At 63.9% G+C, this 23,885-nt stretch overlaps 3 protein-coding genes across 5 annotated transcripts in view; 1 reads left to right on the forward strand and 2 right to left on the reverse strand.

The window, feature by feature from the left end:
* Positions 1–23,885, reverse strand: part of LOC104641987 (transcription initiation factor TFIID subunit 9) — a 189,992-nt gene that overhangs the window by 114,887 nt on the left and 51,220 nt on the right. The gene's annotated exons all lie outside the window — the stretch shown is intronic.
* On the reverse strand, positions 131–10,917 carry LOC142603305 (phosphatidylinositol 3,4,5-trisphosphate 5-phosphatase 2-like). 2 transcript variants are annotated; one of them, XM_075762987.1, is made up of 28 exons: positions 10,785–10,917; positions 10,498–10,637; positions 9,157–9,220; positions 8,182–8,320; positions 7,946–8,096; positions 7,680–7,820; positions 7,439–7,526; positions 7,228–7,314; positions 6,843–6,950; positions 6,638–6,752; positions 6,339–6,445; positions 6,066–6,168; positions 5,430–5,626; positions 4,993–5,110; positions 4,789–4,885; positions 4,473–4,611; positions 4,271–4,370; positions 3,812–3,900; positions 3,506–3,587; positions 3,314–3,403; positions 3,097–3,213; positions 2,911–2,999; positions 2,618–2,705; positions 2,250–2,405; positions 1,990–2,071; positions 1,392–1,911; positions 981–1,201; positions 131–842 (listed from the first exon to the last, which is right to left on the reverse strand). In XM_075762987.1, exons 2-28 carry the CDS (start codon positions 10,632–10,634, stop codon positions 710–712), a joined length of 3,558 nt encoding a protein of 1,185 aa, XP_075619102.1. In that variant the 5' UTR covers positions 10,635–10,637; positions 10,785–10,917; the 3' UTR covers positions 131–709. The 2 variants fall into 2 exon arrangements, with proteins under 2 accessions (XP_075619102.1, XP_075619103.1); XM_075762988.1 differs by lacking the exon at positions 10,785–10,917 and having other exon boundaries at positions 569–842; positions 1,083–1,201; positions 10,498–10,766.
* Positions 16,426–23,692, forward strand: ARR3 (arrestin 3). Of its 2 annotated transcripts, none has more exons than XM_075763052.1 (15): positions 16,426–16,551; positions 17,071–17,101; positions 17,474–17,534; positions 17,904–17,948; positions 18,365–18,564; positions 18,674–18,733; positions 18,982–19,049; positions 19,389–19,524; positions 19,626–19,710; positions 19,835–19,907; positions 20,435–20,572; positions 21,093–21,176; positions 21,453–21,476; positions 21,557–21,609; positions 23,163–23,692. In XM_075763052.1, the coding sequence occupies exons 1-15, from the start codon at positions 16,535–16,537 to the stop codon at positions 23,288–23,290; spliced, it is 1,203 nt and encodes a 400-aa protein (XP_075619167.1). In that variant the 5' UTR covers positions 16,426–16,534; the 3' UTR covers positions 23,291–23,692. The 2 variants fall into 2 exon arrangements, with proteins under 2 accessions (XP_075619167.1, XP_075619166.1); XM_075763051.1 differs by having other exon boundaries at positions 23,191–23,692.

Consider the following 23,885-nt stretch of genomic DNA (forward strand, 5'->3'; position numbering starts at 1 on the left):
GGGGGCAATGGTCCTGGAGCAGCTGGGGCACCAGGAGCCGGTGCTCTCCCCACCCAGCTTGCCTGGCTCGGCTCGATTTGGCATGCTCCCTCCTTGTCCCTGCACAGAACCGGGCGTTGCACACACGCACCCCAGTGTCCCTGAGACTTTATTCTGGATGAAGATAGCAAAGGGCATCTCGTAAGGAACCGGCGCCACAGCCTCAGGAGTGGCTGCTGGAGAAGTGCTCTGGGAACGCCAACCGACCAGGGCTGAGCCCTGGGAGGAGGAAACAGCTGCCGAGGCCGAAGGCACAAGGGTGTGCGGGGCTGGGCTGGCCACAGATGCTGCTGTGCCCTTGCAGGCTGCAAGTCGGCCACCTGGAGAGGCTGAGCCTCAAGATCCAAAGCACCCAGCGGTCCCCACTTCCCAAGTGGCCTCAACATCTCCCATGGCTCCCGTCCTTCCTTGCTGGTGGGGCTCAGCATGGTTCTTCCATCGCTTTGGGGAGGGAGGATGGAGACAGGCAGCGAGACCTGGAAAGCGTCCACCACAGGAGCTTCCTGAGACTTTCCGAGTTGCTTGCTGGTGAGGCCAGACAAGTTGGGAGCACGGCCAATAGGTCCAGCCCTGGGTGCCTGCCTGCCTGGTCCTCCTCGGCAGCTCTCCGCCTGCCCCAGGAGCTCCACAGAGGAAAGAACGCACGGGTGCTGAGGCAGGGATAGGTGCTCTAGGTGCTGGGTCCGAGGTCGGGTCTCTGTGGCAGGCTCACTGTGGTGTCCTCGCCGAGCTTGCCGTGGACGAGCCAGGGATGGGTCGGGCTGAGCACCCTGGCCTCCAGCAGGTCCTGCTCCGTGACGTCTCTGCATGTGAAGTGAGGGGGAGCAAGTGCTGGGGAAGTCACCAAGAGGGAGCAGGGAGCCTACATGGCCCTGGGGCATCCACAGAGATTTGGGGACTTGATATCCTCCTGCCCTGCTGCATCCTCCCCCGAGGCTCACCTCTCCTCCCCCCCAGGGTGTGGGGCTCTGCCAGGGACCCCGGGGCCATAGGAGCTGGCCTTCGTGGTGCCCCCCTTTCTGAGCTCCAGGTCCTGGGGGTACCTGAAGATCTCCAGGTGGTCCCAGCCATGCTCCTGCAGCCCTTCCACATCCTGATGCAAGTCGAGGTGGCCCAGGCATCCACCGACGCTGTGGGACCACTCGCCCCTGTCGCAGGGCCACTGGAGAAAGAACAAGGACACGTGCCAGCAGCGTCACACCAGGACCCCATCTTCATGTCCCGGGAATGCCATGGGAATGGAACCTCGCATCTGCTGGTGGCCCCATGGCCAAAAGTAGGTGTCCTCCCCTCCCTGAGCTCCCCAAGCCCCTCAGCTGAGCTCCAGAGCCCCATGGGGACCACGGCAGTACCTCTCCAGGGTGGCCGTGCTGGCGAGCATCCGGTGTGCACCTTTGCACCTCCCGGCAGGGCCGCGGAGGCGGCTCCAGGACGCTGCGGGTCTGGCACAGCAGGGTCTTCTGGCTGTCCCCTCTGCGCTTGGGGGCCGCCCAGTCCAGCTGGCTCAGGCAGGTGGCCATGTGCAGCGCTGTCAGCGAGCAGTCGCCCAGCGCCGGTGCATCCCTTGCCAGGATGGCTGATCTGGGTCTCCTCTGCCGGCCCATGCTGGGGGGGCTGAGTGGGCGCCCACAGGACGGGTCCCCTGGCACGCAGCGGGGCCAGCCGCCCCACCGCTCCTCCTCTGAGGGCGAAGGGACCCGCGCTCCAAGGGGGCTGCGGTGCCGCTGGCCCCCGGCCAGGCTCTCCGCCTTCTTGTCGTGTGCTTCGCCGGCGCCGGGGGCTGGCACCCACGCGTTGGGGACCCCCTCAAAGATGAAGTAGGCTGGGTTGGTGTAGCTGGCAGCCGGCTCCGGGAGGCTGCGGGGTCGGCTCCTGCGACGGATGGTGGGAGAGGGCTCAGCATCACCCCACGGCCGGGGCTCGTGGCGGGGCTGAGCCTGGCTGGGCTACCTGAGTGGCTGCAGGGGTGGCTTGGGGCACGTCGGGGCCTCTGCCGCCAGCTTGGCATCCTCCTCCTCGAAGCTGATCCACTCTGCAAAGGCACCGAAGTCTGGTCTCTCCCCACCGGGCCCCGTACGGCCCCTGCCCACGGCTGGGGTCCAGGAGGGCGGCGCGGGCACGGGCAGCTCTCGGCCATGGTGTACTGGAGCGTGGCCCCGAGCCCCCGTGCCCAGGGCGATGGGAGGGGGCTGGTGTGCGGCTGCCTTTACCGTAGAGCCTCTCGCGGGTGCTGCGCCTGTCCTTGGGGACACGGACCTTCATCCAGCCACGCATGGAGCCTGTCTCCTCGCCGCGGTGGAAGAGGAAGGTCTCGAACTGCTGAGCCATGCTGCCGATCATTGACCTCATGGCAATGCAGCACTCGCCTGCAGGCACAGTGCACGCCTGTGTTACCCCCCCATGGGCAGCTCGGGGGGGGCAGGTGAGCCCCCCTGGAGTGGGGTGGGTGCCAGGGTCCCTTCTGCCAAGCTCCAGCTGCAAAACCTCGCACCCAGCAGGCTGTTACCCGAGCCCTGCAGGGGCTATGCCTGGCACCCCCCATGCCCCCAGGGTGGCCCCCACGCCATCCTGCACGCACCGAAGGACTCGCAGCTCTCCACGCCCTTGATGCTGAGGAGGAGGTGCTGGTCCCCCAGGTATTCCAGGTCTGGCAGGATGGGGTTCAGCTGCATGCAGAGAGAGGGGTGCTCGGGGGCGCTGCCGCAGGGTAGGGTGGCATGGGGGGGGTTCTGTCCTGGGGGACACAGTGACAGCCCCGGCACCCCTTGGGGCTCAGGGTACGGAGCCAGCAGGACGGATGGGGAAGTGGAGGGAGCAGAATGCTCAAGGGCTGGGAGGGACCAGCGTCTGCCGACCCCTCGGGGTGCATACCACGGGCAGGTGCTTTGCCGACCAGCCCAACTTGAGGAAGCCGGGGATGTCGCAGCTCTGGGAGGTGTTCTCCCCGCTCCGCTGGGCCTCTGCCGGGGGGAGAGCGGGGGGCACAGCTTCAGCCAGGGCCAGCTCGCCCCCGTGATGCACCCCAGGGGTGCACCCCGTCCCGCCGGGCCGCCTCACCCTCCAGGCAGTAGGAGTGAAACTCGATGTAGCACTTGGTGCGGCTGGCAGTTTTCACGATCACCTCGATGCTCTCCCACTCGATGCAGGCCAGGGGCTCGGGGCCGGATCCTGGAGCTGCAGGCAGGCACCGGCGGGTTGGCGTGCGCCGGCTGAGCACCGCGGCCAGGGCTCACCCCAAACCAGGCACAGGGGGTGACAGACCCCAACCCCTTACCCTTCTTGGGCACAAACTGCGATGTCACTCCCACCTCGAACGTGGCGAAGACGGGCGAGTGGTCGCTGGTGACGATGTCGTCGGTGCAGCCTGGATGGTAAGAGGGGGCAGCTGGGTGACGGTCCCCAAGCCCTGGGGTCCCAGGCAGCACTGGCCACCCCAGGGTGCCCCCAGCCCCACGGTCTCACTCACCATAGGAGTTACAGACCACGTGGGTCTCTGGGTGTGACTTCCACAGGATGCGGTCACACCAGGAGGGGACGTTGATCCTCATCTAGGAATGGGGAAAGCAGCCGGTTTCGGTGCCCCCTCGGGTCTGGCTTCCCCCAGCACCCTGGAAAGTGAGCTGCCTCCCACCCGGACCCCCTTTGGGGAGGGAATGGGCTGGCGGAGGCGTGGGGGCTGAGCATCACCACGCAGCCCCCCGGCACCGTCTGAGCCTGCTGTCCCTGTCCCCTGTGGTGTCCTGCAGCTCAGCGGGAAGCTCGGGGAACTCACCCCCGTGGGCTTGAACTTCTGCCACATGTAGCTGTCCCGGGAGCCCCGCTCGTACCGGTACGTGGGGGGGAAGGAGATGTCACCCTCACCTGGGAACCAAGACACAGAGGTGGCATGGGGACAGTGTCCCTGCCTGTCCCCCCCACGGCTGCAACCAGCTGGGGAAGGGCCCCATGGGGTGTCACGGTCCCCATCTGGGGCTCACACGGACGGCCGCCACCCTTGGTCCCCTCTGACTGTCCTGGTGCTCGCACGCTCTCGGGATGCAGATCCCAGGGACCGGGACCAGGGGGGGTGCACAGGGCACAGCAAGGTCCCCCAGGCTGTCGGCACCTCGCGCAGGGCTGTGCCAGGACGGGCCACCACCGTGTGCTGGAGGTGGCACGGGGAGAGCTCTGTGGGGACCCCGGGTGCCGCTCTCTGGGTGAGGGGGGGCACTGCCCTTGCCCCCGCACTCACTGAATCGCAGGAACACCTTGTTCTTCTCCCGCTCCAGGTTGAGCTGGTCGACAGCCAGGAGGGTTTCAAACTCCTTCTTGGTTATATGGGCAAGGATGTCCTGTGCCAGGGGAGGAAGGTGCGGTGAGCCCTGGTTCTTCTCACCCCTGCGGCTGCCCCGGCACTGCCACGGTCCCCAGCTGCGGTGCCTGTAGGGACCCACCTGCACGTCCATGTCCAGGCGGTAGTTGAGGTCCCCGAACCAGAAGAGGTGGGTGAAGCGCAGGGTGAGGTCGAAGGCGCTGAGCCGCTTGTCACCCAGGACCAGGGAGCGCAGGATGTCGCTGTAGTTCTGGTTACGCCTGGGGGGGGGGGACACGCAGCAGCACTGTGTGAACCTCCCTGGGGACACCTCAAACTCATCCTGCCCCTGACAGGACGAGGACAGGGACAGTGCCACAGCCCCCTGGGGCTCCTCCAGCCCCCTGAGACACCCCCCTGCCCCAGGGCAGCCCCGTTCCCCCAAGCCCCTCCATTACCTGTGGGTCTTCTCACTGCCGGAGGCCAGGTGGCAGTTGACGAAGCCGAGGGAGGTCCCGTTGAAGAGGAAGGAGACGCCCACAGCTCCCTTGTTCCCTGCAGGGGTGTGCCTGGCACTGAGCTCTGAGGGGGCCTGGAGGTCCTGGGATGGTTCCCAGGCCGTCCCCTCACTCTGGGGCATCCCCCCCACCCCATCCCTATACCCAGCGTGTTGGCGATCCCGGTTTTCACGCTGGAGGTGTGGACGTGGCTGATGCGCCGCTCATGCTCAGGCTTTACCAGCACTACGATCTTGATGCTCCAGAGGCATTGCAGGGCGACCTGGGGGGGGGGACAGGGGGTGAGTCTGCCCCCTCCCCCCCACATCACCCCATGGCCAAGCACGGTGGGGACAGAGAAGCAGCAAGGTCAGCCAACCCATCCCTGAAAGGCGGCTCCTGGGGAGGACACTCCCTGCATGGGGTCCACCAGGCGTAGGAGGTTCCCTGGGCTGCATTGGGGGTGGGAGAGGACCCTGGGTTTGGGGGTAAGAGCCCTGGGGGGGGCTGCTGGAAACCAGCTCCCTGAGACTGCTGGGGGATGGCTTCAGCCTGCTCAGCACCAGTGCCCCCCCTAGGCACAGCCGGAGGGGGTCCGTTACCACTCGGTAGTCGATGGCCATCAGGGTCTTCAGGGATGCGCGGAGGAATTCGACCCACTCGCGGTCGCCCAGGGAGTTCTCCTGGGTGCCGATAACGTAGATGTCGTGGGGGATGCAGGCGGTGGTCTCGTCCTGCGTGCGCCCCAAGCCCCTCGAGGTCAGCCAGGAGGCGATGGAGCGGGGCGGCGGCGTGCTGCCTGCGGGCAGGGACAGCGGGTCACCGGGGAGGGGATGGCATGGGGCTGCTCTTCAAACCCCCCCTCCACCCCCAGGCCTTGCGTGTCTCCAGGAGCTGCTGGGGATGGGAAGCATCGTGCCAGCCCCATGGGCCGCCCGTGCACATCCCAGACTGGTGCTGGGATTTACTGCTACCACGAAGCCCTCCCGGTACCCCACCTCTGCCGTTGCCCCCACAGCAGCCAGTTGAGTGGATCGCGATGGGGCAGACAAACCCAAAAGCGGCCAGGTCAGGGTCTTCTCCAGCCTTCTCCAGCCTCCTCCTCCCACCAAGGACCAGCTCGGACTTCTGGTTTCCTGGGGTAGCTCCCTGCAGCCCTCACCTCCCAAAACCCACCGGGGCTGATGATGAGCTGTGACAGCTTCTCAGGACAACGTGACCTTATCCTGGCCCCTTACCCATGTTCCACGTCCCGATGTACACCGAGATGAGGTCAGGCTCATCCAGGTTGGAGTGCTGGATCTTCATCAGCTGCAGCAGCTGGCAAAAGGCCTCTCGCTTCTGCAGGACAACACAGGTGTCTTAGGGCCCCCAAAGGAGCCACAGCACCCCAGAAGGTGCCGGTGGCCGGGTCGGAGGTACATCACCCCAGGCACAGGAGCTGGCTGCATCACTGCGTAACGGATCTGTATCCCCCGGGATGCTCAGCGAGCGCAGCCGGTGCCGCTCACCCGCGCACTGGGGAAGATGAAGTCTCTGCTCAGGCTCCTCTGCGGCTCCCGGTCGTACACCAGCCTCACCTTGCTCTGCACACTCTGGTATTTGATCAGCTGCAGGACTGAACGCCGGGAGTGAGGGGGGCAATGGTGGCATCCCCCTCCTGCCGCGGGGGCCGGCAGGCAGTGTGGGACGGGGGCTTGGGGTGCGACCGGGTCTGCAGCCCGTCACCCTGGCATCAGGCCTGTGCCGGGGAATCCCATGGCCCCGCAGAGCCCCATTGGCGGCCAATGGGGGGTCAGCAGCCCCTTACTTTTGTCCTGTGGGATAGTCTCCTCGGGGGACCCGCTGCCCCGCTTGGTGATGGCCACCGTGCCCGACTCCACGTCCACTGTCAGGGTCACCCGCTGCGACTTGCCCACCTTCACCTGCAGACGAAGACACGGTTCCCGGGTCGGCCCCTCGCCCGCCCTGCCCGAGCAGCGACACCAGGGCCCGGCTGTGCCCTGCACCCTCACCTCGAAGCTCTGCACGGCCAGGGGCTTGGCGGCCGGCGGGGGGGCTGCCGTCACGCTGGGCAGTGCCAGGTTGTGCCTCGACACCGTCTCCTGCAGCGACTTCAGCACCTGCCGGAGAGACGGGCACCGGTCTGGGGGCACTGGGCTTAACTGGGAGCCCTGGGCACCCCGCACCAGCCCGTCCTGCCCCGAGGTGGCTGTGCCACCCCCCGGCAGCTTGCTTTGCTGGAGGCTCTGATTGAGGTGGGGGGTTTGTGGAGCAGAGCGGGGTTGCTCAGCCCGGGGCACCGGCAGAGCCAGGCAGCAGCTGTGGTTAGCAGTGGCCGTTCTCCCCCTGCACCCAGCCGGGCTTCCCCAGCCTGGCATCGCCGGGGGGTATGGGCACCTTCTTCTCCAGCGAAGAAAGGAGATGGTTGACAGTAGAAATCTTGTTGAGGAGCAGCTCAAGGTCTGGATCGCTGGTCAGGAGACCCTGAGGGGAAGGACAGACATTTTTGGAGCAGCGTGGTGGCACCAGCCTGGCACCGCTTTTCCCGCAGACCAGCTGTGCCACCTGTGGGTGGCTGGGGGCTGCGGTGGCCCGGGGGGGGGCTCACCTGCTCCCTGGCCGGGCTGCGAGGGGACACGGGGGGGTCGAACACCCTGGCCAGTGTCTCCAGACCCGCCAGCGTGAAGTCGATCTCACTGCAGAGGAGAGAAGAGGAGCGGGTGAGAGCCAGTAAGGGCATCTCCCAAGCCTCGGTGGCAACGCTTGGCCACTGTGAAGGGGACAGGGACAAGGTGGGTGGCCCCGGGGGGTGTCATCCCCCCCCAGCCCGCTGCTCCCGGGCCACTCGCCTGTGCAGCGCCCGGCAGGCGGTGACGAGTGCGGTGCTGAGATGTCGCAGCTGCGGGTGCCCATGGCGCAGTGCCTCCAGGTCCAGCTGCAGGTGGTGGTTCAGGTACTCGGCCATGAAGCCCATAAAGTCGCTGGCTGGGCTGCAAGGAGGTGCGGGCATCTTTGGAAAGATCCCCCCCCCCGGGGCATGCCGGCATCGCCAGGGAGGGGTGGCCGTGCCCACCCCATCGCCTCCGTCAGCCTGGGGCGGGCAGGGGTGCGTTACCTGCTGTGGACCTGCTCCTGCAGCCTCTGGTGCAGCTGCTGCGAGATGTGGGGCCGGCCGGCGATGGGAGTGCTGAGCCACGCGCCCACCCCACCTCCTCCGGCCGGCACCGTGCTCGCCACGTGTCCGCTGCCTCTGCCGTCCTCCCCATCTGCGGGCAGAGGACAGCCAGCTCAGCGGGATGCCCTCCCCGCTGGCAGCCTGACGTGGCCCCCACCACCCTGTCCCCGGCTCACCCGAGTCCTCGTCGGCCGCCTGCCTCGGCCGGTGCACGGGGTAGAGCAGGGGTGTCACCAGCCCGTTGTTGGGCTGCTGGTAGGCGCCGATCAGGTCGGGGAGGGTGCGGAAGCACTTGGCCTGGATGCCCTGGACGGTCTGGGGGGGCAGAGAGGGGAAAAGCACCGTCACATTCCCCTCTGCCAGCTCCGTATGCCAGGGCAGCCCCTCGGCGGGCTGCAGATCGGCCTGCCATGTCAAGAGGGTCTGTCCCCCAAAACGCGCCCGTGGTGAGCTGTGAGTGCCGGCCGGACGCCAGCCCCGTGGGGGCCTCACCCCGTGCAGGGCAGCAGAGCAAGGAGAGGAGTGTGGAGACATCTGCCTCGTGCAGCAGATGGGGATGCTCCCTAGGGACCCTGGGGATGCTCTTTTTAGGGGGCTCGAAAGGGCGGCTGCAGAGAGCTGGGTACCAGGAGAAACCGTGAAGTTGCACCCAAGAGGGGAAGCGAGGCCGAGCCGGCGGCCAGGACAGACATCGTGGGGACATCACAGGTATTGGGTCTGCGTGGCCAAGCTGGGGCAAGGGACAGTGGCAGGAAGGGGACAAGTGTTTTGCTGTGCCGCCCCAGGCGGGCTGGCAGCAGGCGTGGGGCAGGCGTGGAGGCAACCTTCCCAGGCGGCCCCGTGCTGAAGGGGTGGCTGCAAAGCGCTCACATCCTGCGGTGCTGGGCGTTGCAGGCAGCTCGTGCAAAAAGCAAACCGCACCGCTCACTTGCCGTGCTGGCGTGCCGGCGAGGGCAGGCAGACACCACCTCTCCGGGCGCTGTGCGGGGGCTGGCAGGGGAGGTGAGCACCCCGGTCTCTCCGCACCTGCATCCTGCCCGCACCCCAGCTCGCAGCCGGTGGCCTGCCCGGCACGGTGCCCAGCGGCATTAGCCAGGGCAGGGAATGCACCCCAGTGGCACTCAGCTTTGGGCACCGGCCACTGCACCCACCTGGACGGAGAGCAGCCCCTCGTCATCAGGGAGGATGCGATAGGTGTGGACATGCCTCTGGAACCTGGGAGAGACAGACGGAGGGTCCCCATCGTGCCCCCCGCGACACCGTGGGCATGTGGCAGCACTGGGGCAGGGGGTGCCTGGCACCCAGCCCTGATGCAAATATCCTGTGCCCTCTGCAGAGAGAGGAACTGAGCTCTCGTTTCGGGAAATAACCTGCACCCTCAGCACTGCATCTGCGCCCATTTGCAGGGGAGGATGCGCAGCGTCCCGCTGCCTCCAAACAGCACCCTGACTGCAGCAGGCACAGCTGCGGCACGGCCATGGCACGCCGGGAGCTCGGCCACGTCTCTGTCAGCTTTAGCTGAGACACCTACGGCCCCGTGGCTCCGCACGGCGGCGAGGGTTTCCGTACAGCCGGAGCCCAGCGCCGTGCTCCCCATGGCTGCGACACCACGGTCACACTTGCTCTGAGGCCACTGCAGCATCCCTGCCCACGCCACCGTCCCACCTGGGATCGGCCTGACCTCCAACTCGGTGCTGGGATGCCGGCAGATCTGGGGCGGCTGCCGGCTGAACCCCTGGCGTGCCCCCCGTAACCCGGTGCCCCTCGGCACCATGTGTTTGCAATTCGTCCCGCGCGCCGGGCCAGGCCAGCCGTAGGAAAGGGGGTGGCATCCTGCCAAACCCGCCGAGGCGCCGCCCCGCGCGCTCCCCGCTGCAGACGTGTCGTTCGGCTGCAAGAAGGGTGCAGGCAGCGAGGAAGGGTGCAGGCAGCCCCAGCAGCAATGCTCTCGGGGGCTGTAACCCCGGTCCCAGGCGTGGGGATGGCGAGGGGCCCCGTGGGCAGCAGGGAACGCAGCCCCCAAGTCCCGGCATCGGAGATGTTAACAGCGGGCGTTGCGGTCCGGATGTGGCCGCGGTGGGGGTTGGAGGGAGAGGGGATGTTTGTTTTCGCAGAGGGAGGGCGATGCAAGCCAGCCTCTCCCGCTCCCGCGCACCGGGCCAACCGGGCCGGCAGTTCGAAAGGGCTGGGGGTGCCCTGGATTTCGGGTTCTCCCTTCAGCGACCCCGGCACTGGGCAGAGCTGCTGGTCCAGGCTCCCACCTGCTCCCAAGGACACGGGGTTTTCCCCTGGTCCGACTTGGGGATCACCCGAAAACCCCCATGCCAAAGAGAGCTGGCACCCCACCGGCATGCCTGCCGGCAGCTTTTCCGTGAGGTTTTGGCGGTGCCAGGAGGGGCGTGCCTGGAGCCCAGAGCAGGGAGAGGGACAGAGGGACCCCAGCAAGGGACAAGAGAGAGAAGCCACGAGCAGAAGCCAGGCAGGGGACTCACAGGAGGCAGAGGGCATATGCCCCCGAGACCGACTCGCTGTCCCGCACCAGGAAACAGCCGTCCCGCCCGGCCTTGGCCAGCAGCTCCTCCGCCACCACCCGGCTGATGTCCCGGTGGTACCAGCTTGCTGCCGCCATCCTCTGAAACAGCAGGACACGGGCTGCGCTGGGTCCCCGTCCCAGCCGCGCATCGGGGCTCAGCGGCGGATGCTGGCCATCGGCTGGCCCGCGGGGTCCGCTGGGGAAGGCGAAGGTGGGGGCGGTGCGGGGGGGCCAGCCCCCTGGTACCCAAACAAGCCGGCGGCTGGAGGTCCCAGCGGGTGATGGGCGGCTGCCGAGGTGATGCTCATGGGGACAGGGTGCCCCGTGGCCAGGCAGCGTGGCAGGAGCAGGACCGGGTGGGCGGTGGGGGAAGGCTGGGGGTCCGGACGCTCATCATCGCAGGGGGCTCCAGCCTGTGGGATGCATGGGGGCAGAGAGGGGCAGATCAGGGAACGGACCTTTCCCGCGGGAGGGTCACCCCGTGCTGCAGCCCCAGAACCACCATCCTGCCCTGGTGCACAGCGAGGACAGGCCATGCTGGCGTCCCGGCAGCAGACGGGGGCCCAGCCCTCACCCGACACACTCACCGTCCCTCGCTGACACGGCGTGAGGCTCCTGCGGCTCTTGCGGGGTGCTGGGGGCAGCGAGCTGAGCTTGCGGGGTGCAGCCAAGCAGGAGCAGAGCCGCGATGCTGCACCGGCTGCTCTGGGCTTCCTCCCGCGGGGCGTGCTGGCAGCCCTGCCTGTCTCACGCTGCCCGTCGGGGCGGCAGCGTGGGGTCAGGCAGCACCCACCCTGGTGCCCCCACTCCTCGGCTGCACCGGCCGGGCCCACCCGCTCGGTGCCCCGTGCCGCTCGCTCAGCACCGCGGCGGTGGCCGCGTTCTTCCTCCTTCTCTGCGCTCTGCTCTCCCCACCGCCAGGACCAGCCTCCTCGCTCCTCCTCCCGCTCCAGCCCCGCCATGGGGGGAAGCCTGCGGCCGCACGGGTCTGAGCATGGCAGGGTGCAGGCAGGAGCAGTCCTGGAGCGGGGGATCTGCCTCCGCCCTGCTCCCCGCTGCTCATCTTCTTCAGGGGTGAGAGGCGATGGCGGGGGGAGAGCCCCATCCCTTGGGCAGGACCCCAGGAGAGGGGACCCCCAGCGGTGTGGGACAGCAGCAAGCCCCCGAAATGTGTTTGGGGCGGTGGGCAGCCTGCGGGCAGTGACTGAGCTGCCCGCTCCTAGGGACCTTGCTGCCCGCATCGGGGCTGAGCTCTGCCGTTTGCCGCCGGACACATGGAGAAGGAGACGCTGTGGGCATCGGGCAGCCGAGCGAGCTGGGCACCCGCGATGGCATTCACGTCACCCCGTCTGCGTGTGCCTTGCCTGCAGGCAGAAGGGAAGTGGGGTCGGAAAGGAGGGAGGCGTTTCCCAGCAGGATGGGGCTGCAAACAGCACCAGGGTTCCCGCAGCTCCTGGGCACGGACCCAGAGGTTTTGTCCTTCATGGCAAGCGGCGAGCGGGCTGAGCACGTGCCGGCGGCCGCCTGGGCAAGCGGCTGGCTCGAGCTGCGGTAGGGTGATTAGCACCAATTAATTACAGATGAGCAGCAGCCACCATCTGCTGCCGGGGTGCCTGGAAGCACCAGGGCTGCTCCAGGGAGAGATGGGACAGTGGGTTCCTGCCAGAGGAGGATGAGGATGGAGTGCTGTGCTGAGCCACGCTCCTGGCTGGCTGCTGCCCTTGGCGTCACCAGCCGACCCCTGCAGCCGTGAGCCCAACGCAAAGGGACCGTCCCCCACCACCGTCTGCCCAAGCCCGCCAGCACAGACGTGCCAAATGCCCCTGCCGAGGCTTCCTCCTGGGCTCCCGGCCTCGAGAGGAACCTGTGGCCGGGGCCACTGAGAAGTTGGGCAGCCCGCTTGACTTTGGGCTGGCGGCTCCGTGCCGCACGGCAGCGGTTGCGTCTCTCACCAGCACCCGCCACGGGAACACGCAGCAATGGGGGGGTCTGGAGCCCCCCGTCCCGCCAGAGACCCGCTCCGCTGGCACTGCTCCCTCCCATTACTTAACAGCGCGGCAATAATTCCCTGCAGCCGCGGAGGTGCCTGGCTTCGGATTAATGCCGTCTGCACCACTTAATCCGGATCAGGGGAGGAAGACCTGGAGCTCTGAGGGGCTTTGAGAAATCAGCGTTGCCGGCTGCGGGCATTTACGTAAGGCGGCTGCGGTGCGCAGTGCCGGAGGCTGAGCCGGGCCATTGCCAGAAGCACGGGCACCCGGGGAGCTCTGCCAGCACCCAGGGACAGCTGTATTTTGGAAGGCGACGTGGGTTCACCGGTGCCAGCTTGCTGGGTGGCTCCGGCTCCCCCCGGGCTCCCTTCGAGGGGACATCCTACAGGCCAGGGCACTAAAGCGGGAGGAGGGTGCGGGAAGGCTCGTGGCCATTCCCTGGGGAGGCAGGACACCGCAGGGCACTGTCCCCATGCCAGCGGGAGCCAGGCATGAAGCCGGGCTCCCACACGCTCCGCCAGCCCCAAGTCCGCCAGCATTTGTCCAGCATGTTCTGCCCCGCTGGCAGGGGCCCTTTGGTGGACCTGGAGGTACGGGTGGGATGCGGGAGAGGAAAGGAGCTTTTGGCCATTTATTAAACAGGAAAAAGGAAGAAGCCCTCTCTCATTTCCCTATTATTTTTAACACAGCGCTGCATCCCCCAGCTTCCTTCCCCGGTGCTCGATTCAGAGCACGGTGCGAGTGCGGGAAGGGATGTGGTCTGTCCGTCTCACCACCGTTTTGGGGGTGGAAATATCTGCCCCCCTACTTGGCCAAGGTCTCTCTGGCTGAATCCACCCAGTCGGGATAAAACCGAGGCAAAGTTGCCCATAATGAAATCTGCTCTTCACCCTCGCCACGCTCCGCAGACCCTACGGCCACGGCTCTTGGGAATGGGACCGGTCTCAGGGGCCTTATTAAGAGCCTAATGAAGAGCTGCAAACAGAGAGCTCAGGATTAGATGCCCTAGGCATGGTGCTGGAGGCAGCCGCTCCACCGTCCCCCCCCCGGGCTGGGCAGCGGGTGTCCAGGTGGGGCTGCCTCCTCCTCCTCCTCTTCCACCCGCCAGCGGGAAGGTCACAGTTCACGTGTCCCCCTGACCTTGGCAGAAATAGCGCCCGCTAATCTGCAAACTAAGCAGCTCTCCTGTGTGCAACTAAAGAGATCACAAGTCCCAGCCCTGGGCAACGTGTGCTGACAGCTAAAGCCCTGGGCAGTGGGGCTGGTGGGGGCTCCCAGTGGCTCCCAGTGGCTCCCAGTGGCTCCCAGTGGCTCCTGGAACCAGAGGCACAGGTGGGCTGTGTTTGGGAGGGGTTGGTACCCAGGTGATGAAGGTCGTTGAGCTGATCCAGGGTGCTGGCAGCTCTGGGGTGGAGGCACAGCGGTGAGCAGAGACATCCCAACTTCGGTGCTCAGCTCCGGGGGCTGAGCCAGAACCAACTGCATGCTCAAAGCAAAGGGTCTGGCTGAACAAGCAAGGGCTCGAGGGATGCTGGAGGTGAGGAAGACGAGTGGGGCCTTGCTGGAGTAGTTTGTAGGCTGCTCTGGGCTGTCCTTGGGGTCTGTGCCTGTCCCTAGGGCCAGCCCGGGGGCAGCATCCTGCAGCCACCGCCGTGAGAGGGGGATGCCGTGCAGCGGCCGAGGAAGGGTGGTAGTGGGGAGCGCTTCTCTCTGGCCGTAAGGCAAATCCACTCTGCGCTTTCAATGGTTTCTATTTGCAGCAGCAAACCTTGAATTAATAATGTGCTAATCGGGTCAGGCGAGGCCAGCCTGCGGTGTTATGAAATGACACGGGGATGAGCAGATAGCCCAGCGGTGCCGGCGGACGGCGGCAGGTCTGTGTCCCACTACCGAGGGGTGGCCATCCCGTCCCTGCTGCTTTAGGGGGAGCAAAATCCGGCACGGGAGCTGCTGCTGCAGCCCCAAACCTCACGTGTGCTTTTGCCCCATCAGCACCCCCGTGGCAAGGGTGTCCCATGTGCCCTGGACCACAGCAGGTCACGTCTAGGTGACCAGCCACATAGGCAAGAAGGTGCCTGCACCTCCTGTCCATCTGTTAGCCATCCAGCAAAGCACGTAAGGGAGGGCTAAAACCCAGCAGGTCCCTCCCGTCCCTCTGCCATCTCCATCCGCCCTCGTGCCCAGGGCTGGCCCGGCTCCACTTGTCATGGGAGCAGTTGTAGAAAGCCCTCGTGGGAATCTGCGCCCTCGCCCGTACCCCTGCCTGCACCCCTGCCCGCTGGGAGCAGAGCTTCCACCTCAATTACCATCACCTTGCTCCTAAGCCCGCTTTGTCAATCTCCGTAAGCTGCTTTCTCAGGGCTCCAGCAGCAGCCGTATTTACAGCCCACTCTTACTCATGAAGCGTCTCCCCAATTAATAAACTAATAGGATTCTTCCCGAAAGTCCCTCTCCCACGGTGTGCACACACACGCCCCCCCCCCCCGCATCTCCAGCCAAAGCCGAGCAGGCGAGATCAGAGGCCAGGGGAGGGACTGCCGGGGGGGTATAAGAAGCTGCGGGACTGGGAGCAGCCCATAGTGACTGGGTGGCAGTGGGACGTGCTGGGAGAGGAAGAGGAGAGCTTCTATCCATCAGCCAGGTGAGTGCTGCCTGCACTGCTGCTCTGCTGCCTGGACCTGCCAGCACTTTGGGGCACGACTCTGCTGTTCTGGAAAACACTTGGGGGCAGGGAGGTTGGTGCCGGACTGTGGCTGGAAGGAGGGCGGTTTAGGGCTGAAAGGGGAAAAAATCTGGTCAAAAGGATTTCAGCATGGCCAAACCGCAGGGCATGGGTGGAGGGGCCGGGTAGCAGCGTGGGAGAGGTTAGCCATGCCAGGAGGGGCCCGAGTGCCCCTCTCTGGGGCTTGGGAGAGGCAGAGGAGGAGTTCAGCTCTTCTCTCCTCCACCTTTCATCGCCCTCTCCCCAGTTCCCGGGCTGTGCTGAGGGCCAAGCCCACGGCACCGCTCTGCTCCCGCTCCCTTCGCGTCTTCTCTTGCTGCTGCCCAAGGAACCCTGGGGATGAGGATGCCTGAGCTCCACATGCCGCAGCACCTGAGGGCATCAAAGATCCCGTGTTTGGGACTAATCCCTTGTTTTCCAGTGGGGAAGAGGATCATCTCCCCCCCCCCATATCAATTGCTTCTTTCTCCCCAGCATCCCTGTGGCTGTGTAAGAAGGCGGCCCTGCCCACACACCCCTGAGGCTTAAAATCCTGCCCGGGCTTAAGCTCTGCTAATGTCAGAGCTGCCTAACTTTAAGAAGCTGAGCTCATCCCATCTAATCTCCCGTCGAATCAGCTGGTGATCAGTGTGATATTTACGGTTTAATTCTGAACACCAAGCTTGAGCAAGCAAAACGCAGGCAGCGCAGGCAGGCAGGGCTGGGCTGGGCAGGGCTCTCGGTGTGAAGGCAGGGCTGCCTGCACTGCCCTCCCAGAGCCGGCTCTGGCGCTGCTGGATGGGGATGGGGATGGGGGGCCATGGGTCAGGCTGTGCACCCCGAGGCCCCCCCTGCCCCTCGACCTTTCTGCCTATGGTTTCCTCACTCTCCCATGAGTGACGGGACAAAACGAGCCCAATCCTGCCGTTAAGCCATGACAGCCAATTTCCTGCAGACAAGAAAAATTCATAAAATTGAAACGCCGTAAGCCCTTTTGTTCATTTTCTTGCCTACCCCAGCCTTGAACTTGCTCCCTTGGGAGCCTCCCCTGTGCTTCCTATTTTCTGAAGCTTGCCCCGCTGGAGCATCGCTCTCCCTTTTTCTCTTCCACCTCCTCCTTGCTGCCTTTTCAGCTGGGGGCGAGGGGCTTGCTCGGCTCGGCTGCCCCGCCGGGTCTCCAGCCACCAGCACGGGGGGGCAGCCCCAGCTGAACCCGGAGCACACCAGCTCTGCAAAGGCGAAAGGCCCAGCACTTCCCTCCATCTCTCCCTGCAGATCCCCGCCTGCGTGGCCGCTGACTTAAAATGGCAGAAGGAGCAAAGTAAGTGTCTTATTTTTTTTAATTGGGATGGAGCAGGGTGCTGCGGGGCAGGAGCAGAGGGAGAAAGCGAGACCCCGGCTCCCCCCACCCGCCGCCCCTGCATGCAGGGATGGGAGCTCACCGCAGCACGATGGAGCGAGCCGTCCCGGGGCCAGCAAAGCACCTTCTCTTTTCTTCCGCGTGTTGGTGCTTTCTCATTTGCCCGTAAGACGCAGCCAGCTAATGCACCCCATCCTTGACGGTGACACGCTGAGCTCAGGAGCGTGACAACCCCCCGGGGCAGCAAGATGGGGAGGGTTTGGGCTCCAAATTTGCAGGACACCGAATTTCCCAAGCCAGGACATGCACGTACGCACTGTCGTAGCTCTCGGAGCTGCACAATGCTTGCAGGGAGCCCTCGCCTCCTTGCCCCAGGGAGACGAACGGCCGCTCCCTCCTTCCCTGCCCCAGGAGCGGGCTGTGCTGCATCCAGCCTCATCCAGGGCTTTCCCAACCCATCTGTCTGTGTTTCCTCCACAGGGTGTTCAAGAAGACCAGCCCCAATAGCAAGGTGAGCCCATGCCCGCAGACACGGGCCCGTGCGCCCCGTCCCGGGGTGCAGGTCAGCTCAAGGGGCAGGATGTGCTGGGGCTGCTCCGGGGCGGCTCTGCCCGTGGGACAGGATGCAGGCTGGGTTTCCCTTCCCTTTGAAATCTGATTGATTCCTGCTATACCTGCCACAATGCTACCGCAGGGCTCGCTTTTCAAAATAGAAATTAAAAAAAAAAACCTATATGAACCCTTAAATGTGATGTCTGGTCCGACACGCTAACGGCAGGGTTAACGAGCGCCACGACACAATTCAGGGCTTGAAAATTTTGGCCAACTCAATGGCAAACGCTAACCCGTTTCCTTCTTTCCTTTCACCACATGCTGCCTCCAGCTGTCCATCTACCTGGGGAAGAGAGACTTTGTGGATCACGTGGAGTCGGTGGACTCTGTAGGTGAGTGGGGTCGTGCCCACCGCAGAGGGGGAAGCACGGGAGACCCATCCCGGTGCTGGTGGCTGCTCACTTCTGCTTCCCGCCCGCGCAGGAGGAGCAAGGGCAGCTCCAGAGGAACAAACGTCCAATTTTCCTGCAAACACCCTTACAGAAAAATGGTGGGGAAAGGGACAAAGTCCCTTTGCAAAACAACCCGGCCACGCTGGTGGAGATGCTGGAGGAGGCATCGCCGTCCCCTTGAATGGCAGCTCCCCTCAGTCACCTTCCCAGCTGATGAGCGGATTATCTGAATTTAAACAGCACTGTGTATTTGCAAGGATCTTTCCGTGCAGCTGAGCTCACCGTCCCTTCTTCTCTGTCTGTTTGCAGATGGCGTTTGCCTAATTGACCCGGAGTACCTAAAGGACAGGAAAGGTATTCATATAGAAAACCCCAGGCTGTAAGAGGGAGGGATGATGGACACTGGTGCAAAGCTCCCCAGCAGCCTGGGACTGCAGTCAGGTTACAGCTGCAACGGGTGTTCACAGCTTGTTGCACGTCGGGGCCGGGGCAGCTGACCTGGGGGGGAAGGCTGCCTCTTTCTCCTCACCTCTCCTGCCTGGGGCACGGCGCTGAAGCTACCTGTGCCTTGCAGAAAGACCTAATGAATCCTGTTAACTTCATATTTAGTGTTTGAGGTCCAGGTCCTGCTAACAGAGTTGTATTTCTGCTGAAGAGTTATTAAAGTAGTTTTTCTTTCTTTTCTCTTTATGCAACCACTTTCCCCCATGCCCTCCCTTTACCTCACCCTTCCCCTAACCCCACTCCTCTCCGTTTCCATCCGGCATCAGTGTACGTGACACTGACTTGTGCGTTTCGCTACGGCCGAGATGACCTCGACGTTATCGGGTTGACCTTCAGGAAGGACCTCTATGTCCTGACCACCCAGATCTTCCCGCCGGTGCCGGACCAGACACCCAAAACCCTCACTCCTTTGCAGGAGAAGCTGCTGAAGAAGCTTGGGGAGAACGCCTACCCCTTCACCTTTGAGGTAGGGGTTGCTCAGCCCTTCCCAACCACACACCTCCATGGTGTGCACCAGGGCTCATCTCTGCACACGCTCTTTATTTACTTTTTTTCTCTTTCCCTGTTCTGCCCAGATTGCCACCAACCTGCCCTGCTCGGTCACCCTCCAGCCAGGGCCAGACGATGTGGGAAAGGTGAGCTGCTGACCCTAACCCGTGTCTCCTGCATCCATTCTCCCTGGCAGGGGGTTAAGTTGTGAGGTGCCAAAAATGAGAGCCACTTCTCTTTCGTACGGACGTGGCCCACGGGGTGAGGGTTGGGGAGGAAGGATGGCTGGAGCTGGCACCAGGATCTGCGGGGATGCTGTGGAGGAAGGAGGGGAATGAACCTAAACCTCAAGCAGCTCTGAGCCCCTCCTTAGTGACCGTACGTGTCCCCCCAGGCCTGCGGCGTGGACTTCGAGGTCAAAGGATTTTGTGCTGAAAATTTGGAGGAGAAAATTCACAAGAGGTATTTGCAGGGGATCTCTTTCCTGCCCCATGGCCCTAAAACCGAACCACCAGATGATTTTGGGGTGGCCAGCTTCGGGGGCAGGCCGAGGACCTGCTGTCAGCTTGTGCCACGTTGGATCGCGTACTTTGCCTGAAGGACGGGCAGTGGTCCCCGTGTCCTGAAGGATGGGCAGTGGTCCCCGGGTCAGTGCCCACCACGGCCCAAGAGCAGGCTGCAGCTTGCATCCTTTGCCTAGAGGCACTGTGATGTCCCTAAAGTCAGCCATGTCCCCTCGAAGGCCATGTTGACACGTTCCTGCCGGGGGGGGACTGGGGGTGACTGCTTCTCACCCCGCAGGAACTCGGTGCGCCTCATCATCCGCAAGATCCAGTTTGCACCCATGAAGACGGGGCCAGCCCCGAAGTCGGAGACCACCCGGCAGTTCATGATGTCCGACAAGCCCCTGCACCTCGAAGCCTCCCTGGATAAGGAGGTCAGTACCGGGGCTGTCCCCTGGCTCGTGACACCGCGTGCATCCCCAGGGGCAGGGACCGGGATGCCCGGTCGCGTTAACCGAGCCTCTTCCCACCACAGATCTACTACCATGGAGATCCCATCAACGTGACCGTCAATATCAACAACACCACCAACAAGATTGTGAAAAAAATTAAGATTTCAGGTAAGAGGGGGCAGGAGGGGCACATCCCGGCACCCACTGCATCCCAGCCTCCCTGTTGGAGATGGAGACAGGGCGCCTGTGCTGTGCCATGTCACCAACGCGGCTCTCTCTTGTCTCTCCTCAGTTGATCAGATCACAGACGTGGTCCTCTATTCGCTGGATAAATACACGAAGACTGTGTGCACCGAGGAGATAAAGTAAGTAAAAAGCGGCTGGGGGTGTCACGGCATGGTGGCCAGAGGGAGGAAGAGAAAGGAGGAGGAGGAGGGGAGACTGATGGCAAGAGGGGGTGGGGAAGATGGTTTTACACCAGGCAGCAAAAATATCAGGGTTAGAAGAGCAGATGCAGAGGAAGCGGAGGAGAGGGAAGGCTGTGGACACCTTGCCCTCAGCACAAGCCAGCGTCAGCTGGGGAGGTCCCTGGGGGAAGGTGTGCAGCTGCCCCCCCCCCGGCTGCTTCCTCTCCTCACTTTGCATCTCTGAGGCCAGCCGCAGACTCTGCGCCCTGAGAACGAGAAGGGCTGCAGCAAAGGTGGTGGGTAGAAAAAAAGAAGTGGTTGTATAAGGGAACGAAAGAAGGAAACAGGCCCAGGCAGCTGCGTGGGGAAGGCAGGGTGGGGGAAGTCTGGCTCTGCCCAGGTGCCAGGCGCAATGCAAGCATCCTCAGCGGGTGCTGAGCACCCACCAGGTTGGTGCTGGCTCTGAGCTCTCCTCTCCCACCCAGTGAGAACGTGGCGGCCAACTCCACCTTCTCCAAAACGTACTCCGTCACCCCCACGCTCTCGGCCAACCGTGAGAAGCGAGGCCTCGCTCTCGATGGCAAGCTCAAGCACGAGGACACCAACCTGGCCTCCACCACCATGTAAGAGCCAGGCGGGCTCCCCCCGCTCCCTGCCACGGCCGGACTCATGCCTTCCCCTTCTTCAACAGCTTCCTGCTGCTCAGGATGCTCTGGACTCCCACCAAGGGTCCCCCACACCTCCTGTGCCTGAGCCCACCCCATCCAGCTGGAAAATGTAGGGATTCTGAGACATGGCCACAGACCCACCTCTCCATCTCGTGGTAGAGATGTAGCTTCCCAGTCCCAACCATCATCCAAAGCCCCTGTACCCCTCTGCAGAGCTGCATCGCATCTCATCTCAGGAGTAAATCCCAGCTCAGGCAGCTCACGTGGCCTCCAGAAACTGCTCCGTGGCTTCAGCCAAGTGATCTGCCCTCCCCGCTCTTTTACTGCCACGTTGTGTTGTCCTCTCCTGCTAAACCCCAGCGCACCCCACACGAAACGGGGCAGGGAAACAGTCCCAGGAGCTGCCATGGGGGGACTGGACGGGGTCTGCAGGCAGCACTGCCCACCTCACCGCTCCGCTCTGCCTTTCTCCTAGCCTGAGACCCGGCATGGACAAGGAGGTGCTGGGCATCCTGGTGTCCTACAAAGTGAAGGTCAACCTGGTGGTGTCCCGAGGAGGGTGAGGCTCTGCGGGTGAGGGGGGAGGGACGGTCCCCTTGGGGTGTGCTCTGGGATCTTGTACCACCAGGCAGGTGACAAAGGGACTCATGCCGTGGGTCTCCTCGTCCCTGCCCCGCTCCCCCAGGCCGTGGAGCAGCCCGGCGCTGGGCTGCTCTCTGACTCCCGCACCTCCACCCCCATTATAAATCATCTTCTACCTTATTATAAAGCAAAGTCTTACGCCTCCCCTCCTCTGCCTTGGCTGATTTCTGTCCCTTCTCTCCCGCTGCCACAGCATCCTGGGGGATCTCACTTCCAGGTAAGGAGGGAGCTGCCTGCGGGGCCGAGCACGGTGCGGCACTGGGCGGGTATATTGAAAGAATAAACTTTTCCTTCCAGCGATGTTGGGGTCGAGCTGCCTGTCATGCTGATGCACCCGAAGCCTGCGGACGGTAAGTAGTGTCTGGGATGCTGCCAAAACTCTGGGCAGGAAGAGGCAGACCCTGTGCAGGGGAAACTGGTAAAAGCAATGCTGATGCAGCCGCCTCCGTGCAAACGGGAGATGTTAGTTGCAATGTCCTTCCTGTATTAACCTGCACGTCTGTCTCTCTCCCAATCCTCGCCTCCCGGTGCTTTGCTTGTCAATGGACTACAGATAAGCCAAGGTAAAGAGACGTTTCCTTATACCTCAAGCCACTGTTTCCTCTAACACACAAACTGTACAGATCCATCGCAGATGGATGTGATGCCCCGTTTCAGCTTGAGGTTACATCCTTGGATTAAATCATCCAGGCCTCAAAGTCCTGAGCCCCCGTGTCACAGCAGACAGCACAACAGCCCCCACAGCGGCACAGGCAGCAGGAGTGTTGTCACAGGCTGGGGGGATTCAGATGCTGGGCTCGGCACGTGTTCTGCAAATTTCCAGGGCTTATCTTACGATCCCCCTTGCTGCAAACACAGCGGCCTCTCCTGCTGCGAGCCCAGGTCTCGCCGTGTCCCTCGGACGCAGCCGGCAGTACTGTGTCTCCCAGTCACGAGTGCCGCCACCGGACATAACGTCCCCTATAGCTCTGGTCCCCATCCGTCCTGAGGTCTCTTGCTTGCTGAAATCAGCGCCGGCCACAGCCCCGTGCCCCCGCACGCTCCCCGGTGCCAGAGCCTTCTCCTCCTCCCACCACACGAGCGTATTCCAGCTGGAGCCACAGCTGGGGTTGCTTCCCCCCGGGAAGCCGCAGCGTGCCAAACCCATTCCTGGCAGCCGTGCCTGACAGCCGTGGCCGCCAACCAGCCCCACAGCCGGCCCTGGCTTGCGAAGGCCCAAGAGGCTGTTTTTGTGTCTGGTTACACTCTGAAACGGGACACGAGCACTGGGAGCTGGAGTCTGGAAACTCGGGCTGCAACTGCAGGGCTTTCACACCAAAGCCTTTCAGTTTCCCAGCTCAACGAGGATATTTAAACTTTCAGAGGAGGAAATCTCTTGGCCCGCCCCCACCATCGCTCCCTGTAGATTTTGCCAAGTCATTTCACATTCACAAGCTTTTGGAATCAGTTTTGCTGACTCTTTTTTTCCATTTTCTTCCCCCACTTTTCATTTTGTGGCTCTCCCTTGATGTCATCCACCACTCGCCTTTCGCAAGGAGGTAACTAATCTCTTTGTCTCCACTTTAATTTCTTTTCCTTCCCTTTTTTCCCTTGACAATGCAAAATATCGTCTTAAAAAACGCCGAAAGTTGCAGTTGCTCTCGCCCAGCTCCTCTGGTCACGCACGCTGGCAGCCCAGCCAGCGATCCATCCTGGACATCTGTGCTCGGGTCAGGCTGTGGTTCACAGTGACCCTGCGCCACCCGACTGCTCCCTGCCGTGGGGGGGGGGCGTGACGGGGCCGGGGGGGGAGCACCGCATCGCCCCAAACTAGGAGTCTGGGTGTCAGCAGGAATTTCACCCTCTTCGCTGCGGTGCATCCCAGGCAGCTGGACCGTGGGTTCCCCACGGCCGCCTTCCGCAGGCTCACCACGCTTTGCTCTCCCTTCCAGCGAGGAGGACATCGTCATCGAGGAATTCGCTCGCCAAAAACTCAAGGGGGAGAAAGACGACGAAGACGAGAAGGAGGAGGCTGACAAAGAGGAAAGCTAACCTGCCGCCTGCTCGCACCGACAGCCGCCGGTCCCACGCGCCCCGCTGTGGGACGTAGATGCCCGTAGCGCGTTCCCCGCTGTGCCGCACGCGGTGCAGACACCTCGGCCCTCTACGCGCGACGCCATGTGTTCCCCTAGGTACAGCCTTCCCCCTGCCCCGGGCTCCTCGCACCGACTCCAAGCCCTGGTTGTGGCGGTGGGAGCCACCCGGTACCGCCACGCCGGAAAGCCCGACTGCGTGCGGGACGGTGCGACCACCCCCCTGCACCCATGGGTGCCAGCGAGGGCACGGGGACAGGGAGGGTGCAGCGGAGCCCGGCCGAGCGCCGTCACCAGCGTGTTTGTCGTTTGCCTGCGTTACGCAATACTCTGTGACACCGTTATAAATAAACCCGCCCCAACGGCCCGCTGCAGGCTCCGTGTCGTGGTGCCGGGGCGCGGGGGGCCCTCCCCTCCCGGGGCCGTGGGAGAGCCCGAAGCGGGCAGCCGGTGCCTCTGCCCCGCCCGGGCAGGCTGCCGCGGGCCTCGGCGGGGGAGGCGAGGCGCTGGAGAACCCTCGCTACCGGCCGGACCCCGCTCCGCCCCCCCCGGTA

The sequence above is a fragment of the Balearica regulorum genome, chromosome 11, assembly GCF_011004875.1.
Source record: "Balearica regulorum gibbericeps isolate bBalReg1 chromosome 11, bBalReg1.pri, whole genome shotgun sequence".
NCBI classification, from domain to species: Eukaryota; Metazoa; Chordata; class Aves; order Gruiformes; family Gruidae; genus Balearica; species Balearica regulorum.

Coding starts and splice junctions, on each gene's coding strand:
- LOC142603305 (XM_075762987.1), bottom strand. CDS start 10,634: ATGGCGGCAGCAAGCTGGTACCACCGGGACATCAGCCGGGTGGTGGCG. Junction 5,627..6,065: donor CATCGGGACGTGGAACATGG/GTAAGGGGCCAG, acceptor CCCTGCCCGCAG/GCAGCACGCCGCCGCCCCGC. Junction 4,886..4,992: donor CGGGATCGCCAACACGCTGG/GTATAGGGATGG, acceptor ACACCCCTGCAG/GGAACAAGGGAGCTGTGGGC.
- ARR3 (XM_075763051.1), top strand. Junction 19,525..19,625: donor AAGCCTCCCTGGATAAGGAG/GTCAGTACCGGG, acceptor TTCCCACCACAG/ATCTACTACCATGGAGATCC. Junction 21,177..21,452: donor CTGGTGGTGTCCCGAGGAGG/GTGAGGCTCTGC, acceptor CCGCTGCCACAG/CATCCTGGGGGATCTCACTT.